At 37.0% G+C, this 21179-nt stretch overlaps 1 protein-coding gene and 1 non-coding gene across 3 annotated transcripts in view; one reads left to right on the plus strand and one right to left on the minus strand.

Moving 5' to 3' along the window:
- The window catches only part of ZMAT1 (zinc finger matrin-type 1), a 69598-nt gene that overhangs the window by 37951 nt on the left and 10468 nt on the right, over nt 1–21179 (minus strand). For both annotated transcript variants that reach the window (XM_037822515.1, XM_037822514.1), the window contains exon 2: nt 4140–4246. In XM_037822515.1, the coding sequence (XP_037678443.1) occupies nt 4140–4246 (107 nt within the window). The remainder of the gene's footprint in view (nt 1–4139; nt 4247–21179) is intronic.
- LOC119523871 lies at nt 12258–12361 on the plus strand. The gene has a single exon (XR_005214680.1). It is a non-coding gene; the product is annotated as a U6 spliceosomal RNA (small nuclear RNA).

Here is a 21179-nt window from a genome sequence, read left to right on the forward strand (position 1 = left end):
GTATCTTTATGGCACAAGTATAGAGAATGGCTTCTTTAATACAAAAGAAGCATAAATACAAAGGGAAGTATTAACAAATATGATCTCATTAAAATTCAAAACTTCTGCAGCACTGTCATATATTACATGTACGGTAAATACTATACTGAGATAGTCTGGCAGTATGAACCTAGCTGTATAGGAAAGAAAAACAAATCACCATTTCAACTAGAATATTTAAATGGAAATGCTTCAAATCTATGGAAAGTCATGCATATTCTGATTTGGTGATTTAACAAGCTTAAGCCCCAAATTATAGATGTCATTGGAATTGAAATTTAAAATTATGCTAAGCACCTACATAATATAGTATTTTATAGCCATTAATATAGAGAACAGAAAAAGATTTAATCATGTGGCAAAATGTCTAGAATATGCTCTTATATGAAAAAACAAGTACAAAACAACATATATGATTCTCTTTTGTGAAAATGGGTATACGTGTTTGGAAAGCATATTGGAATCACATAAACAAAAGAGAAATTAAATGATAGTTGGCTATAAGTGGTAGAATTATGATTGATTTTTATTTTATTATATTTTGGGGCATTTTCCACACAGAGTAGTACTTTATAATCCCTCCAAAAGACTATTTGTAAAATTTAAATTTAAATGGAGCCAACCCCGGTTATTATAGGGCCACTTGATTGTCTGTATCTCTTTACTAATTCCAAATATTTGAGCTATGGGGTCTGAGGATGTACTAGGCATTCTCAAATATTTGATTTCGCTTAATTCTAACAATTATAGTAAGAGAGATTTTACTACCTCTGTCTTGGTTTCCCAGCTGCTAAAACAAAACCTTATAATGGTTTGGCTTAAACAATGGGAATTTATTGGCTCATGGTTTTGAGGCTAGAAGTCCAAAATCGAGGCATCAGCTTTCTCCCCCAAAACTGTGGTGCTCTGGGGTTGGCTGCCAGTGATCCTGGGTCCTTGACTTTTCTGTCACATGGCAATGCACATGTGGGTGCCTTCTTTCTCCTCTGGGTTCCACTGACTTCCAGCTTCTTCCTGCAGCTTTCTTTATGTATGTCTAAATTTCATTTTATTTAAAAAGGACTCCAGTAATGCGAATTGAAGCCCAACCTGATTCAGTTGGGCCACACCTTCACTGAAGTAACATCTTCAAGAGATCCTGCTTAAAATGGGCCCATGCTCACCAGAATGTAGACTAAGACCAAGAACATGTCCAAACTGTGGTAGAAAATTCCATCCACAACAGTCTGCCTTCTGGACCCCAAAAAGACATGTACTTCCCACATGCAAAACACAGTCATTCCATCAAAACATCTCAAAACCTTAAGCCATTTTACAACAATGTTAAATATAAAGTTTCATCAAAATCAGTTATGGCTGTGGTTGTCCTGGGGCAAAATTTCTCTGAATGATGGACCTGTGTAAACTGGGAAAAAGTTATCTGCTTCCAAAATTCAATGGTGGGACAGGCATAGGAAACATATTCCAATCCAGAAAAGAGAAATTGTAAAACTGTAAGGAAATCAGAGGTCCTGGGTCCCAAACAAGTCCAAAACCCAGAAGGGCAAACTCCATTAGATATCAAGGTCTGTAGCTTGATGCTTTATCCTCTGGTCCTGATGGAATGACAGCTTTGCCCCCAAGCACTTGCTCAGCAGCCATGCTTTCCCTGAACAAGGCTCCACCCTCTCTCACGAGCATCAAAATCAGGCCAGGGTCTCCGCAAACCTAGTGCATAGGCCCCACCATCTCCAAGCAATGGGGTGGTGGCACTCTCCATGAACACTCGAGTGCAAGGCCTGTCCACTCCAAGCATAAGGGCAGATGGCCTGCCTCCTCCAAGCGCAAGAGTAGACCCACACTTTCCACATATGTGGGTGGGCCTGCTCTCTTGGCCTGAGATCTCTTCAGTCCAGACTTTGCTTCCATAGTTCTGCCCTTGAACTTCCTTCAATTTGTCCCTTCTCTGTCTCTTTCAGTCCAGGCTGGCAGTGGTTCTGCTCATACAAATTTTGAAAAAAAGCTTGTTGGCTTTGCGTGCATTTTAAGGGGGTCCAAACCATGAGACAAAATAACTTTCCAAAGATCCTTCCTTGATAACTGCATTTCCAATCCTGACTTCCACTAAAATGGCTGAATACACGATCAGTGACACCATCTTTAGCAAACAGTTACTCAGTTAACCCTCATATGGAGCCCTGTCCTCTGGGGAGTAACTTGCTGAAAGCACAGGGAGGGCTGTGTTAGAGCTCCTTCTGGCCCTCATCTCACAGTACACTACCTGGATAAGTTGAAAATTTTCAAAATCATCAATTTATGTTTCCTTTGTGCTTAAGAGTTTAATTCTCAGCTATATCCTTTCTTCTCACATTTTACTATAAGCTGCAAGGAGAAACCAGGCTACACCTTCCACACTTAACTTGGGAATCACCTTGGCTAAACATCCTAGTTCATCGCTGACAAGTTCCACTTTCAGCATCAGAACACAATTTCATCAAGTTCTTTGCTATTTTAAAACAAGGACCGCCTTTCCTCCAGTTTCCAATAACATGGTCATCATTTCCTTCTAAGGCCTCAATGGAAGTATCTTTAATGTCCATATCTTTAAAGCAATCAAGAATCTGTTTTCTATCAAGTGCCTTGCAATTCTTCCCAATTCCATCCATTACCCCATTCCAAAGCTGTTTCCAAATTGTTAGGTATTTGTAATAGCAGCACCCCACTTTCTGGTACCAAAAACTGTCTTGGTTTCCTAGCTGCGAAAACAAATATACAATGGGTTGGCTTAAACAATGAGAATTTATTGGCTTACGGTTTTGAGGCTAGGAGAAGTCCAAAGTTCGAAACCTTAGCAAGGTGATGCTTTCTCCCAGAATACTGTGGCATTCTGGGGCTGGCTGCCGGCAATCCTTGGTCCTTGACTTTTCTGTCACATGGCAATGTATGTGACGGTGTCTTCATTCTCTTTGGAGTTCTGTTGATTTCCACTTCTTCCTGTGGCTTTCTCTAGGTCTGAATTTTATTTTGCTTATAAAGGACTCCATTAATCCAGATTAAATCCCAACTTGATTAAGTGGGGCTGCACCTTAATGAAGTAACATCTTTGAGAGATCCTATTCAAAATGGATCCACACTCAACAGAATGCAGATCAAGATAAAGAACATTTCTAAACTGGGGTACACAATCCAATCTACCATACCACCATATTGCAGGGTGAAGAAACATACTCGGGTGAAGTGACCGTCTAGTGTCATACAACTACTCAGTGGTGGAGTTAAGACTTGAATAGAGGTCCTCTTAATTGACAGTAAATATACTTTCTGCATCTGTAATTACAGCAATTTAATCTCAAATAACATAAAGACTATAATATGGTTATCAATAAGACTAGCAACGAGAAAACTAGATGAGGTGGTTAAAAATAGAGCTGGCATTATGTAGCAATTAAATAAATTCATCTAGTACTTTTGGTAACCCAGATACCAGATATGAAAGAGATATAATAACTCATCCAATGATGCAGAAATGTGTGAAGCAACACCAAAAGAAGGGAAAGAAGTCTGGATGTGAAATCAGAAGAAGTAAGTTTTAGAATTAGTCATGCCAATGACTAGACCCTCTGGGTCTGTTTTCTAATCTATAAACTAAGGGAGTAAGAATATTAAACATTCTGTCTTCTACTGCTAGATTTCTATGGTTCTGTGCCTAAAAACACGTGGCTACAGCAAATGTAAGGCTGATTCATATTGTTTTTACAGCCTTACTTGAAGACTGTGAGGTTCTACAACATCCATTGATTCACATTAATAGTTTCTTGCTCAAGCTTTATAATGACTCCCCTATATTTACTACAAGGGCGAAGGATACAGTGGCTTGATGGATACAAAGGTAGGCAGAATGGTGTGAAGAAAAAAAAAAAGCTTTGGCGTAAAAAAGACCCAAGTTTAAATATTAATTCCCCAAACTTAAGGTAGCAAGTTACTTTCCCTCTCTGAGCCAGTCTCCTGATCCATCGAAGGAAAATAATACCACCTTCTTCATAGGTTTACATAAGAATCAAGTAAGATGACACATATGAAGTTTACCTGCTTTAGGGTCCTCTTTCAAATTTTCAACCTACCTCATAATGTGAAATCCTTTGTGATTCAAACTGTAACACCACTCCACATACTTTACAAAAGTTTTCTGTAAAAAGTTCAACCTTTTCCTGTTCATTCCAAATGGCATCTATGAATGAAATAAAGGGAAACAAAGCAGTATATCACATTAATGAAAATTTAGAGGTAATATTTTCATTCTCCAACTACATATGATTTCATACACCACCTCAAATCTGAGTGCTTGTGAAGATACAGTAACAGCTTTTTGCTAATTGAGTATGGTAATTTAATATGTACACATTAAGTATGGCTCCAATGTCTTATATGGTAAGAGTTATTTATTTAGTATGCCAAGTTTAGGCAATACTATTCTAAAGGAAAAGTTATGGGGGCACCAGTAACTTTATGGGCTTCATGGAATGATGTGTGGCACCAATATTGAAAAGGCTCAAAGAAACCCAGCCTTGGTATTTTGTTTTACAGCAGATAATCCTAACAAGTGCATTGTTTTAGATTGTTACTGATCTCTAGCTATGGCTCCAACGTTACCTGAAAATCACATGAAACCACAAACCATCATTTCCTATGGTGAGAAAATATATTACATAGTTATACAAACACCAGTATGCTCACATGGCTAAAGAAGTCACACACAAGCCCTTCAAAGCTATAAAGTAATGTTCATATACTAACAACTAAAATTTTAGCTACAGTGTTTTCTCACTGTAATAAATAATCCATGTAAAACTATCTGCATTTACACCTGGGTCCACACTTCTATCTAAAAATTTTAATGGCTGAAAAGTATTCTGCTAAAATCTACTAGTTTATCTACACAATGTAAATAACAAAACCTCAAAATTTATTTGGTATTTGGTGATTTAACTGAATTAATTGAAACCACATACACTTTCATGGAGAGAAGCCAAGACATAGTTAATGAAAAACATGTTGTAGAACAACAAATATAATAAAATCAATCTCCAACACTAGCAAAAATTAAATACACACATGAATTTGTAAATGCATAAAAAATGTAAAGCAAACTAAGGGACGTGGGGCAAGTAAAGGAACAAGGGGAGAAAAGTTAACAGTTTACTCTCTGTACAATTCTGTCGTTTTAATTTTTATATAATGCTTGCATGACTTTCTAATTAAAATCATTACAGATATTTTATTTTAAAATTTATGTTGTACATCTTTATCTAACCTTAATTTAATGGACTAAAAAAGCTTACTTCAAAAATTACGGGTTCAAATAAGAATAACTGCAAATCAGAAATATGTCAGAAATGACTTGAGAACAGTCAAAAATGTATGTCTATAATATGTAATTTACCTTCTGAATTATTTTTAAGGTTGTTTTAAAATACATGATTTATATGTGACTCTAAAGTTAGAAATACAAAAAGGTTAACTAGAAAGTATTTTAGGACCTCCCTTGTTTCAGAATTGACTAATATGTGCAATAAGAGCATGGTGGTGTGATCCAGAATTTCCCATTAAAAAACTATAATAAGAATTAAATATCATTTGGTGGCAATATAACTTATTACAAAAGGAAAGTTTCTTAACTCAGCCTTTCACTATTGGTGTCCCAGATCATTTCCACTGAATCCATGAGGTTACTCATGTCCTCCATAGCTTTTCCTTTATAACAGTATTGCCTAGAATATTGCCTTTGACTCATTTCCTTAACAAGTTCTTCATCTGTTTTTCTTCTTTTTCTAAAGCAATGTTATTGAGATATATTCACATACCTTACAATCATCCAGTGTACAATAAATTGTTCACAGTATCATATAGTTGTACATTCATGATCACAATCAATTGTTTGAACATTTTCATTACTCCAAGAAATAAAAATGAAAATAAGAATAAAAATAGAAGTATGAAAGAACACCCAAAACATCTCATACTCCTTTCCCCGCCTAGTATTCATTTACTGTTTGTCCTCTTTTTTCCTATTCATCAGTCCATACACTGGATAAAGGGAGTGTGAGTCACAATCATACAGTCACACCATATAAGCTATATAGTTAGACCATCATCTTCAAGAATCAAGGCTACTGTGTTGCAGTTCAACAGTTTATTTCCTTCTAGCTATTCTAATACACTAATAACTAAAAAAGGATAGCTATAAAATGCATAAGAATAACCTCCAGAATGACCTCGACTCCATTTGAAATCTCTCAGCCACTCAAACTTTATTTTGTTTCATTTCTCTTCCCGCTTTTGGTCAAGAAGGCTTTCTCAATCCCACGATGCCAGGTCGAGGCTCATCCCTGGGAGTCCTGTCCAATTGTGTGTGTGTGTGTGTGTGTGTGTGTGTGTGTGTGTGTGGTGGGTCAGTGAGTTTACCTGCAGAGTTGGCTTAGAGAGAGAGGCCACATCTGAGTAATGAAAGAGGTTCTCTGGGGGTGACTCTTAGACACAATTATAATTAGACTTAGCCTCTCCTTTGCAGAAATAAGCTTCATAAGAGCAAACCCCAAGATCAGGGCTTGGCCTACTGCAATGGTAGTCCCAATGCTTGTGAGAATATCAGGAATTCCCCAGGTGAGGAAGTCTGATATTTCCAAATTTTCCCCAGTCCCTCAAGGGGGCTTTGCAAATACATTTTTATTCTCTGCCCAAATTACTCCGGGATGTATTGGGGCTTCATGCTAACCTGTACAAACAAACCAGCTCTTACCCCCTATTCAAGGTTCCATGTAATTACGGTGTTTGAATAAACTGACCATACAAATTAAACTATATAGCGTGCTACAGAAAATACAGGTTTTCTACCAAATAAACATCTCTTCTTTTGGTCTCACATAGGAGTTGAAGTTTTAAAACACACTCAGTATCATCCTCTTCCCTTTAGTCTGGCTTACTTTAGTCCTAACCAAGTCCTAGATTGTAAGCTGTAAGCTTTACTATAAGCCTTCCCCTGATAACCTATGTTCTCAGATTCAATTCTAAGAGTTTTCACACTACAGTTAGTCCATATTAGTAATGTGTTATAATGTTTATCTTTTTGATTCTGGCTTATTTCACTCAACATACTGTCCTCAAGGTCCATTCACCTAGCTGCATACCTCACAACTTCATTTCTTCTTGCCACTGCACAATATTCCATTGAATGTATACACCACAGTTCACCATTCCATTTATCGGTCAATGTACCCTTAGGTCACCTCCATTTGTTGCAAATTGTTAATACTGCTGCCATAAACACCAGTGTGCAATGTCCATTCATGTCCCTGCACTCAGTTGTTCCAAGTATATACCCAATAACAGGGTTGCAGGACCATATGGCACCCCCATAGTTAGCTTCCTGCGGAACCACCACACTGCCCTCCAGATGGGTGCACCATCCTACTTCCCTACCAACAGTTAATAGGTACATCCCTCTCTACACATTTTCTCCAGCACTTGTATCCTTCTGTTTATTTTTCAAACAGTTTTATTTACATACCATACAATCCATTTTAAGTAAACAATCAATGATTCCTGGTATAGTCACATAGTTATGCATTCACCTCCACAGCCTATATAAGGACATTTCCATTTCTTCCACAAAAAAAGAGGAAAAGGAGAAAAACATGCAGAATAAAAATATAAAGGTTAGAAGAAAAATAAAAATAAATTAAAATACAATGAAAAGGTCAGACAACACCACTACCAAAAGTCTCGTATCACTCCCTTATAAACTCCCACCTACACGTTTAGCTTTCATATATTGCCTTGGTTACAATTAATGGGCATATCTTACAATGTTACCAGTAACTATAGACTCTAGTTTGCATTGATTGTATTTTTTCCCTTGTTCCATCCAATTTTCAACACCTTGCAATGTTGACATTTATTTGTTCTCCCTCTTTTAAAAACGTTCTTATATTTGTACATTTAATCACCATCACTGACCCTTCCAGGTTTAACTAAGTTATACAATCCCAGTCTTTATCTTCTATCTTTCCTTCTGGTGTCATACATGCCCCATCTTCCACTTTCAACCATACTCACATTCATCTTTGTTCAGAGTATTTACAATATTTTGCAAGCATCACACAGTATTATGCTATACATTTCTGGATCCATACAATCAATCCTCTTTACCCTTATGTACTCCTTCAGCATCAAATGCCCAGTTTCTAACCTCTTTCTATCTCCTAATAATCTGTTTTATCACCTTTAACTCTAAAAATTTCACTCATCAATGTTAGTTTGTATTAATGAGTCCATAGAGTACCTATCCTTTTGTTTCTGGCTAATTTCACTCAACGTAATGTCTACTGTCTACTATTTTGACTTTGGGAATTTATATTTTATTTTATTTTATTATTTATTTTATTTTATTTTCCCTCTCTCTTTTTACTCTCATGATAGTCTTCATTTCTAATCTCTTCTCCAAACCACTCGCCTGTCTTTTCTTATCTGCTGGTAGTGCTCCCATTAGTGTTTCTTGTAGAGCAGGTCTCTTGCTCACAAACTCTGTATCTGTTTGCCTGAAAATAGTTTAAACTTTCTCTCATTTTTGAAGGACAGTTTTGCTGGATATAGAATTATTGGTTGGCAGTTTTTCTTTCAGTATCTTAAATATATCATGCCACTGCCTTCTAGCCTCCATGGTTGCTACCGAGAAATCCATACATAGTCTTATCAAGCTTTCTTTGTATATGATGGATCACTTTTCTCTTGCTGCTTTCAGGATTCTCTCTTTATCTTTGACATCTGATAATCTGATTATTAAGTGTCTTGGAGTGGGTCTATTTGGATCTATTCTGTTTGGGGTATGCTGCGCTTCTTGGATCTGCAATTTTATGTCTTTCATAAGAGATGGAAACTTTTCAGTGATTATTTCCTCCATTATTGTTTCTGTCCCTTTTCCCTTCCCTTCTCCTTCTGGGACACCCATGACACGTATTTTCATGTGCTTCATGTTGTCATTCAATTCTCTGAGACCCTGCTCATATTTTTCCATTATTTTCCCTATGTGTTCTTTTTTGTGGAGGATTTCAGATGTCCTGTCTTCTAGTTCCTGAATCCTTTATTCTGCCTCTTCAAATCTGCTGTTTTATGTCTCCACTGTGTTTTTTATCTCTTCTATTGTGCTTTTCATACCCTTAAGTTCTTCCAATTGTTTTTTTTTCACATTCAAATTCTTCTTTTTTTTCCAATGTCTTCTTTATGTCCTTCATCTCTTTCGCCATATCTTCCCTTAACTCGTCGATTAGACTTTTGAATTGATTTAATTTGTTTGAAGATCTTTAATTAGTTGTTTCAACTCCTGTATCTCATTTGAAGTGTAAGTTTGTTCCTTTGACTGGGCCATATCTTCGTCTTTTCTGGTGTCATTCATAATTTTTTCGTTATCTAGGTATCTCGTGTCCTTGATTACCCCAATCAGATTTTTGCAGACCAGATGGGCCCAGGTCTTAGGGAGAGGTATAATCAGCATCAGGTTTCTCTGAGGACGAAACCCAGAAGGTTGTCAGACTTTCCTGTGAGGCCTCTAGATGCTGTGCTTTTCCTATTCTGCCAAGCAGGTGGCCCTTGTCAGCCCACACTTCCCCGATGGCATAAAGAGGTGCATTGTCTTTGTCAGTAGACCCTGTCCCTGCCAGAGGCTGTGTCAGAAGCCAAGCTGAAGCTGTTTCTGGTTCTCCCCCTCCAGCAGGCCCTAGGGTCTGAGTTCTCTGAGGGATGGCATCCATTTGAGCTGGGTCCCACCTCCGTCTTTTCTTAGGGAAGATAAGCCCTTCAGGGATTTATCTCCGCCATTTGGCTTCTTCCTTTGTCTCTCTAACTATATAAGCTCCACCCTTGCCTGGGTCAATGCTGACAACTGAAAATGCCTGAGGCTTTCACTAATGAGCTACTTAGAATGAGAGAAGAAAAGGAAAAAAGGGACTCTCCTTTGCAAAGCCAGTCCCCAGCCCCCAAGTTACCAGTCAAGAACCAGAGTTGGTGCCCAGTTCTATGTGCCCCTTTTCTTGGCACACAGCCCTTTTTCAGTATTCTGAGCTCAGCCAACTCCAAAAGCCTCTGTTTTTATTTATGTATTTTTTTCTGTCAGCCCTGGATCCTCTGTGCCAGGAGAAACCTCCAGGTTCCTCTCCTACTTGCTCCTGGTTTATCTGTGCTTGTAGTTTGTATTCAGTAGTCCAAATTCATCAACTAAAACCACAGTTGGAGCTTGGTTGAGCTACCTTCCCTTCCTCCTAGTAGACTGCTGCTTTTCCTACAAGGTAGTGTTTCAGTTCGGCCTACTGTGCTGGTGGGGGAGGGGCGCCAGCTCCACAATTTGGGGAGCTTTACTTACAGTTCTTATGCTGCAATCTCAGTCATTCCAACCATTCCAGACTGGTGCACGATGTGTGTCCAGTCACAGATGTCTCCCAACAGTTGTTCCAGAGTATTTACTAGTTGTTTCTGGCTATATGCTAGTTGCTTCAGAGGACTAACTAAATTCCACACCTCCCTATGCCATCATCTTCCCCTGCTTCCTATTTTTCTTTATTAAATGGCATAATACTCCCAGTTTCAAAATATCAGCCACTCTTTCCCCCAACAAATCACTGATTCATGTTAATTCTAGCTTATAATATTCTTTCACATTTACCTTTGCCTTTTAATTCCCTGTAACACTACCCTAGTTCAGGCTCTCAATGCCTTTGGGCACTACTGAGCTTTGATATTAATTGAGCTTTGTTTCAAGGTACTGTGGTAGATACTTTTGAAGGAGATAGGAAAAAAGAATGAAAATTTGAGGGCTGTCAAACAAGAGAAGAGATTATCCCTTTCATCCTTAAAACAAATTTGCAAGGGAAGGGGCATTTTCTGCATTCTGAAGGTTAGGAATCTGGAATTGCAAAAAATCGAAATAACTGGGCATGTGTGTTTCTTGGTGGAGCTGGAACTTAAACTTTGTTTTATATTGATTCTTTCCATTATACATATATAAGTGAGCCATGCATGGGAAATGACAGAGTAAGTAAACAAGACACTTCCTAATCTCAAGGAATTTACAATTTAGTAAAGAGGATGAGATATAAATGAAAAGAACTATGATCTAAGACCAAAATGATGTAAGTGCTATAAGACATAAAAAGGTACCATTTCTTTCTATTGAGTAGTTTGAAGAAACCTTTGTAGAAGAGAACAGATTTTGAAGTAAGTTTTAAAAGATGTGCAAAATTAAGATTTAAAAGCAGTGGAATAAAGGTATTTCAAAGGAGGCAAGACTATGAAGGACAATGATGGAAAGGGAGAATGGGGCCAAATCATGATAGACTTGGTTTGGTCATTTGGATTTAACTCCATGTTCAACAGGAAAAGAGAAGAGATGTAAAATGGGGCTATCAGTTAGAAGTCAGTTGTAAGCAAGAGGTCCTGAGGCCTTAACCAGAAGAGTGGCAGTGAGAGCAGAAAGGAAGGGAAGAATATAAGAGGTTTATCTATCAAAATAAGAGGGTGGAAAAGTCTGAGTTTAGAACTTAGTATGAATACGATCTTCAGATCTACTACATTCAAGCTTAAGCATTGCTGTTCCTGATGCAAGAAGTTGAGGTGTGTGGGTATAATATAATGTATGTTTGATGCTCTGACTTCAGTATATCAAAAATTAAAATATGGACTTCCAGGGAAGATGGCAGAGTAGGGAGAACCAAGACTCAGTTCTCCCACAAAAAGAACTACTAAACAGGCAGGAACTGTCTGAAACAACTATTTTGAAATTCCAGAGGCCAGAACACTGCAGAGCCTCCAGGGAAAAGTGGAAGCAAGAGGAAGATAAGTTAAAGAACTCTAAATTGCTTTCACCACAGGCAGCTACAAGCGCCCATCCCCCATTATCACAACAGACTGCTGCAGGATCCAGTCCCTGGCTAGCTGCTGGTGACAGAAAGGGACTTAAAAATCGTAAACCCCAAGAAGAGGGGTGGGAGCAGCCAATCAGTGATTATGGCTTTTGATCAGTGAATTTGGATTGCTGGGTCCCAGTTCTGAGAGCAGCTATTGTTTCAACCTGCTTCAGACAAAGATGGTAGCCACCACTGCTTCAACCCCAACCAGACAAAGACAATGGCAGCCATCGTTTCAACTGTCCTCAGACAGGGGTGGAAGTGGTGGAGATTTAAAGATGCAGCACTGTGCTCCATTTGGCAGCACATATACTTAAATTGGAATTATACAGAGATTAGCATGGCCTCTGTGCAAGGATGACACACAAATTCGTAAAGCCTTCTATTATATAATATAAATATATTTTAACCAAAAGGGGGAAGAGAAATGAAACAAGGTAAAGTTTCAGAGGCTGAGAGATTACAAATGAAGTCAAGAGGTCATTCTGGAGGTTATTCTTATGCATTATATAGATAACGCTTTTTTAGTTTTTAGTGTACTAGAATAGCTAGAAGGAAATACCTGAAACTGTTGAACTGCAACAGTAGCCTTGTTTTTGAAGACAAGTGTATAAGTATACAGCTTATACAGTATGACCATGTGATTGCAGAAAACTCTGTGGCTCACAATCCCTTTATCCAATGTATGGACAGATGAGTAGAAAAACGGGGACAAATGAGTAGAAAAATAGGACAGATGAGTATGAATAATGGGGGGCGATGGGGGGAGATGGGCTGCTTTTAGGTGTTCTTTTTTACTTTGATTTTTATTCTTATTTTTATTATTTTTTTGGAGTATTGAAAATGTTCAAAGATTGAATGTGGTGATGAATGCACAATTATATGATACTGTGAACAACTGATTGTACACTTTGGATGGTTGTATGGTATGTGACTATATATCAATAAAATTTTAAGAAAAAAAGATGCAGCACTTCCTCAGGGTTGCAGAGGACAGTTAGCTGAAAGGCTGCATTTTCTGGGAAGGCCAGGAAAGCTCAGCTTTTGGAGCATTAGAGAAGCTTTTGGCACTCTTCCTGATCCCCTCTTCAGGGCACTCTGGAGTCAGTCTGCACCTCCTTCATGGATCCTTGGTCCTGTTTTGGCTGGGAAAGACTGACTTGGCAAAGTACTCTCCATTGTGCCCCTCCTCCCAGAATTTGCCCTCCAGGCAAAAGCAGCATGACACAATGAAAGGAGTATAAAAAACTTTAGATGCAGTAGACTGGGACAAAGCCCTGCCTGTGTCAAATACCAGAGAGAGGGAGGTCTGTCTCCTGGGAAACTAAGAGGAGAACAAACTGCTGTAAACAGGGAAAATCCAAAAACCCTAATAAACAAGAGCCTAGGACAAGATAGAGGCCCAGAAAAACAGGGAAAATCCTGCACAATGAAATTGCCTTCAGCAGAACTTCCTAATATGAGGGCTGAACCTGAAGAAAACCTCTATCTTATCAACAACTGGTTACACAACCAGGAAACAGACATCACAGGGAGTAAATCCTAGCATTAACATTTTTAAATATAAAATGCACAGTGTTCAACAAAAGAGTGCAATACAAACAATGGAATAGGAAATGATGACCCATCCAAAGGAAGAGGATAACAATACAGAAAATACCAACAAAGAAGACAAGAATGTGGACATACAAAACAAAGCCTTTAAAAAGGTGATCTTAAAAATGCCCAAGGACATGAAGGAAAGTACAATGAAAGAAATAAAGAATATCAGGAAATCAATGAACAAAGTAAGACTCTAAGTAAAGAGAAATTTTAAAAAGGAACAAAAGAATTACTGGAGTTGAAGACCACAGTAACTGAAATGAAAGGTGTTCAGAAGAAGAGTTACAAGAACAGATTGGAACTGGCAGAAGAAAGAATCAGTGAACCTGAAGATAAGACACCTGAAACAAGTCAGGCTGAGGATCAGAAAGGAAAAAGAATTATCAAAAGCAAAAATAGCCTAAGACAGCTATGGGACACAATTAAGCACACCAATATATGTATTATGGGAGACCTAGAAGGAGAAGAAAGAAAGGGGCAGAAGGAATAGTCAAAGAAATAATGATAGACTTATCAAACTCAGCAAAATACGTGAATATGCGCATCCCAGAAGCTCAGAGAACACCCAACAGGTTAAACATGAAGAATGCAAAAGACCAAGGAGAGAGTTCTGAATGCTGCAAGAGAAAAGCAAAGTGTTACATACAAAGGAGTCCCAATTAGATTGAGTTTGGATTTCTCATCAGAAACCATGGAGGCAAGAAGACAGTGAGTTGAAATACGTAAAGTAGTGAAGGAAAACAACTGCCTGTCAAGAATTTTAGATTCAGCAAGACTCTCTTTCAAAAATGAGGGAGAGATTAAGACATTCTCAGATAAACAAAAGCTGATGGACTTCATCATAACTAGACTGGCCCTACAAGCAATGTTAAAGGAAGTTCTTCAGATTGAAAGGAAAGGACACTAGACGTGGTTCAAAGCAGCATAAAGAAATAAAGACCTGTGATAAATCTGCAGTTAACCACATGGTAACCACAAAGAAAACAGACAAAAACTTCTCAGATAGAAGTGAGAAGGCACTCAAAATGGTACAACACAAAAAAGCAAATAAATACAAAGCAGGCATTAATGGAAGTGAGGGACAAGAAAAATTATATGGCTTACAAAGGCTAACTGCAAAATGACAGAAGAAAGTCCTGTATTATCAGTAGTGACTTTAAAAATAAATGGATTAAACTCTCCAGTCAAAAGGCAGAGATTAGAAAAATGGATTAAAAAAAAGCATGCCCCAACTATATGCTGCCTGCAAGAGACTCATCTTAAGGTCAAAGATACAAATACACTGAGGGTGAAAGGATGGAAAAAAATATACCATTATACCATGCAAGAAGAAACCAAAATAGAGCTGGGATAGCTATACTAATATTGGATAAAAGAGACTTTAAGTCAAAAACAGTTAAGAGGGACAAAGATGGGTATTAAATACAAATAAAGGGGATAATTCAACAGGGAGATTCAACAATTATAAACATTTATGCACCTAACAACAAAGCCCCAATACATATGAAGCAAATACTGCCAGGTTAGAAGGGAGACCTTGACGGTTCTACATTAATAGGAGATTTTAATACACCACTCTCAATAATTGCTAGAACATCTAGTCAGAAGATCAATAAAGAAATATAGGACTTGAATGATACACTAAACCAACTAGACCTAACAGACATATATAGAACACTGCACCAAACGAAAACGGAATACACATTCTTCTTGAGGGCACATGGATCATTCTACAGGATAGACCTGATGTCGTGTCACAAAACAAGCCCTCAATAAATTAAAAAATATTGAAATCATACAATGTATATTCTCTGACCACAACAGAATGAAGCTAGAAATCAATAACAGAGGGAGAAAGGGAAAATTCACAAATATGTGGAAACTAAACAACATACTCTTAAACAACCAATGGATTCCTCAGAAAATGAGAAGCAAAGTTAAGAAATATCTTGATGTCAATGAAAATGAAAATACAACATATCAAAATGTATCAGATGCAGTGAAGGCAGTGCTGAGAGGGAAATTTATAGCTCTCAAGCTTACATTAAAAAGAAGAAAGACTTCAAATCAGAGACCTGATCTCAAAACTGGAAGAACTGGAAAAAGAAGAGCAAATTAAACCCAAAGTGAGTGGGAAGAAGGAAAAAAAGAGAGGATATAAATAACAAAAAATCAGAAATGAAAAGGGGACAGTACTATTGACCACAGTGAATAAAAAAGACTACAATAGAATACTATGAAAAACTGTATGCCAATAAATTAGATAACCTAGATGAAATTGACAAATTCTTAGAAACACACAAACTACCTACTTTGTCTCAAGAAGAAAGAGAAAACCACAACAAACAAATTACTAGTAAAGAGATAGAATCAGTAATAAATAACCTCCCAGCTTTCAGTTCTTCTTGGTATATTCCTAGTAGTGGGATTGCTGAATCATATGGTAATTTTATACTTAGCTTTCTGAGGAACTGCCAAACTGTCTTCCACCACTGAACTATAAGAGGTGAATGTGGTTAAAAGGGGAAACTTTAGGATGTATATATTACTAGAATAAAAATTTAAAATAAAAATTAAAATTAAAAGATAAACAAAGGACTATACTACACAGTAGTAGAAGATGGACTATAGTTGATGGTACAAGTATAAGAAGGTTCTTCCATGAATTATAACAAATGTACGATACCAATACAAGGTGGTAATAATAGGGTGGCATATAGGAAAAATACACCTAATGTAAATTATGGATGATAGATAATAGTACAATTTTAATAATCTTTCAATTGTAATAAAGGTAAATTACTGTTAAAAATAGTACAATTATTAAAAATGCTATCATCAATTGTAACAAATCTTCCACACCAATTCAAGGTGTAGGGAGTGGGGTGGTATATGGGAAAACTGTATTTTATGCATGATTGTTTGTAAACCCACAATTTCTTTTATAAAACCACCACCACCACCACCACCTTACCAAAAAAAGAAAAGCCAAAGATCAGATGGCTTCACAGGGAAATTCTACCAAACATTCCAAGAAGACTCAACTCCAATTCTGCTTAAACTCTTCCAAAAAATGGAAGAGAAGGGAACACACCTTAACTCATTCCACAATGCCAATATCAACCTCATACCAAAGGCAGATAAAGATACCTCAAGAAAAGAAAACTACAGTTCAATATCTCTTATGAAAGTAGATGCAAAAATCCTCAACAATATACTAGCAAATCAAATCAAACAGCATATTAAAAGAATTATACACCATGATCAAGTGGGATTTATACCTGGTACACAAAGTTGATTCAACATAAGAAAATCCATTAATGTAATATACTGCCTTAAGATAATGAAGGAAAAAAACACATGATCATCTCAATTGATACAGAAAAAGCACTTGAAAAAACACAGCACCATTTCTTGATAAAAACACTATGAAGACAGGAATAGAAGGAAACTTCCTCAACATGATAAAGGGCAGCACTGCGCATTAACATTGCACTGGAAGTTCTTGCCAGAGCAATCAGGCAAGAAAAAAGAAATAAAAGGCATCCAAATAGGAAAGAAAGAGGTAGAACTTCCCCTATTTACAGATGATCTGAGCCTATATACAGAAAATCCTGGAAAACCCACAACAAAGCTCCTAGAGCTAATACATAAATTCAGCAAAGTGGTGGGGTACAAGATCAACCCCTAAAATCAGTATTGTTTCTATACACAAGGAATGAACAATCAGAACAAGAAATCAAGAAAAAAATTCCATTTACAACAGCAACTAGAAGAATCAAATGGCTAGGAATAAATCTAACCAAGGACGTAAAGGACTTGTAAACAGAAAACTACAGAATTGCTAAAAGCATTACACAAAACCTAAATAAATGGAAGGATATTCCGTGTTCATGGATTGGAGACTAAATATGGTTAAGATGACAATATAACCAAAGCAATTTGCAGATTAAATGCAATTCCAATAAAAATTCCAACAACCTTCTTTACAGAAATGGAAAAGCCAATCACCAAATGTAAGAAGGAAGAGAAAGGGGCTCTGAAAACTAAAGCCATCTTGAAAAATAAGAACTAAATTGGAGCTCTCACACTTCCCAAACTTAAAACTTATTACAAAGCCACAGTAATCAAAGCAGCATGGTACTGGCACAAGGACAGACATATAGAACAATGGAATTGAATTGAGAGTTCAGAAATGGAATCTCACATTTATGGTGAATTGATTTTTGACAAAGCAGCAAGGGTCACTCAATTGGGAAAGAATAGTCACTTCAACAAATGGTGCTGGGAAAACTGGATCTCCATTTGCAAGAAAATGGGGGACCCCCTACCTCACACTACATACAAAAATCAATGCAAAATGGATTAAAGACCTTAATATAAGAGCTAGAACTATCAAAGTCCTAGAAGAAAACATTGGGAAGCATCTTCAGGATCTTGTGTTGGGCAATGGTTTCTTAGACTTTACACCCAAAGCATAAGCACCAAAAGAAAAAATAGATAAATGAAACTTCATCAAAATTAAAAATCTTTGTGCCTCAAAGTAGTTTATTGTGAAAGTTAAACGACAATGGGAGAAAATATTAGAAAAACCACATATCTGATAAAAGTTTAATATCCTGAATATATAATCTTTCAAAACAACAAAAAGACAAACAACCCAAATAAAAAAAGGGAAAATACTTGAACAGACATCTCTCCAAAGAAGATATACAAATAGCCAGAAAGCACATGAAAAGATGCTCAACACCCCTAGCCATCAGGGAAATGCAAATCAAAAACATAATGAGATACCATTTCACACCCATTAAAATGGTTGCTATTTAAAAACCAGAAAATAACAAGTTTTAAGAGGATGCAGAGAAATACAAACACTCATTCATTGCTTGTGACAATGTAAAATGGAACAGCCACTGCAGGAAGACAGTTTGGCAGTTCCTTGGAAAGCTAAAGATAGAACTATCATATGACCTGGGAATCCCACTACTAGGTATATACCCAAAAGTATTGAAAGCAGGTTCTTGAACACTTATTTGCACATCGATGCTCATAGAAGCATTATTTACAATTGCCAAAAGATGGAAGTAACTCAAGTATCCATCAACCAATGAATGGATAAATGAAATGCTGTATATACATACAATGGAATATTATTCAGTCATGAAAAGGAATGAAGTTCTGATATATGTGACAACATGGATGAATCTTGAAGACATCTTGTTGAGTGAAATAAGCCAGACACAAAAGGACAAACATTGTATGATCTCACTGTTTTGAAATGGAAAGAATAAGCAAGCACATAGAATCTAGAATATAGGTTGCCAGAGGATTGGGGGCGAGGGGATAGGGAATGGGAAGTTAAGGTTTAGGATGTACAGAGTTCCTATTTGCATGACAGACAGGTTTTGGTAATGGATGGTGGTGATATTAGCATAACATTGTATACGCAATTAATGGAATTGAAATATATATGTGAATGTAATTAAAAGGGAAATGTTAGATCACACATATGGTAACATAATAAAAATGCTTAAAAAACCTGTGAAACTACACAAACAGTGAACTCTAAGTTAAACCATGGGCCTTAATTAGTAGTACAATTATAAAACTGTGCTATCATCAATTGTAATGCATGTTCCACACCACTGCAAGCTGTTGGTGGTGAGGTGGTACATGGGAATCCTGTATTTTATGCATGGTTGTTCTGTAAACCCACAACTTCTCTAATGAAATTTTTTCTTTAAATTAAAATACAAAAAAATCTGAAATTAAAAGGAGGATATTGGAGTGATGATTTATATTTAAAATTTACTTAAAGTGATTTACCTTAATTTTTAATGAGCTCTCCTAATCTGTTTGAATACGATTAAATCTATACTCAAATTTGCAGGAGCAAATCTTCTTTAAAAAATTATTCTTAATCAGACTTTCACATCAAATTGTATTCCTAGCTTTTCAAAATCATACATGCTGAATTAAAATCAGTATCTCTGTGGGTGGTCCAATCCACCCCCAAGTGATTCTGTTGAAAACCATGCCAGGAACCACTGTCCTTCATGACAGTCTCAGACCCTTATACATAATAACTAGCCAATATCTATTTGGTGACTGGGTTGATTGATACAAAGACGTCATCTAGGATGGTACTTATCAATCCTGTCTGTGTTTTAGGCTATCCTGAAGGGATTTTTGAAAGGAAGGAAGCAAGCAAGCACAATCCTTGGCATTACTTCCAAATATATTCCTATCTCCAGACTTGAGGCCCAAAAACCTGTGTTTTTTTTTGTTTTTAAACAGCCAACTTAGTGGATATAGTTCAACTTTTCATCATGGTAGTTTTCAACCTTGGCTGCACATTTGAATTACCTAGATTGTTTTTAAAACATACCAATGTCCAGGCTCCACCCCAGACCAATTAATCAGAATCTCTGGGAATGGTTCTCAGTAATGTTTGTTTGTTTTGTTTTTTAAAGCTTCCCAGGTGATTCTGTTGCACAGTGAGGGTTGAGAACCACTACTATCTTTTTACTAGCCAAACCTTTCTTCACATGTTTTGGTTGAACTGAAATCTGTTTTCCTAGAGCAGTGGTTCCCAAACTTTAGTGTGCATCAGAACCAACTGGAGTGATTGTTAAAACATATTACTGGGCCCCACTGCCAGAATTTCTGACTTAGAGGTCTGGGTTGGGACCCAAGAATCTATATTTCTAAAATGTTCCCTGGGGATGCTGGTCCAAGGAACACACTTTGAGAAGCACTGTCCTAGAGTTTCTGCTGGTCTTAGTTCTATTTCTTGAAGCTATAGTATGTATAATCCTTCTTCTAAAATGGCAATCCTTCAAGATTTTAAAAACTGTATTATGTCTTCATTCCTCCCCCCACCCTTTCTAGCCCATTTAGGAGTTAATCCCAGTTCCTTCTTATGGCATAATTTCTAGTTCTCTCACTAGTTTGCCTAAATCCCTGGAATTCATCAAGTGTAACCTAAAAACAATCACCCTAATGGGGTCAAAACAACAACAATGTAAAATGGGATCATCACACCCTTATTTTGAATATTTCTCTTCTATTAATTTAGCCTAAGATGGCTTCACCATTTTTTTACATGGCCACATCACATTGCTGACTTATGCTAAGTTTTGACTGAAATACATGGACCTGAAACTGGTTAAATCATGTCCCTTCAGGACACAGTTGTACAGAAACTTTCCTGGACCCAAACAGACCCAATATATCCTTATATTTGTCCCATTTCAATTTCATCTTGTTAGACTGAACATTAGCCTTTTAAGAACTGTTGACAGGAAGCTTGTGGAAGGTGCCTCTCTACTGTGAAAAAATATGTATTATTTCTCAGAGGCCACTCCACACTGCCAAATTCTACTCAAGCTACATTTCCCCCAAATTTGACATGAACGTGATGATCTCTACTTTCCAAAAGTAATATCTGAGATTTGGACAGATTATGCAATTTTCCTGGTCATACAGCTAATAAGTGTCAGAATCAGGATTTAAATCTAAATCTGCCCAAGATTTCCCTTATTGCTGGTTCTTAAACAAAAATCTTTCCCTCTCTAGGAAATGTATGTCTGATTCTCAAGAAATTCT

Source organism: Choloepus didactylus, chromosome X (genome assembly GCF_015220235.1).
Source record: "Choloepus didactylus isolate mChoDid1 chromosome X, mChoDid1.pri, whole genome shotgun sequence".
Taxonomy (NCBI): domain Eukaryota; kingdom Metazoa; phylum Chordata; class Mammalia; order Pilosa; family Megalonychidae; genus Choloepus; species Choloepus didactylus.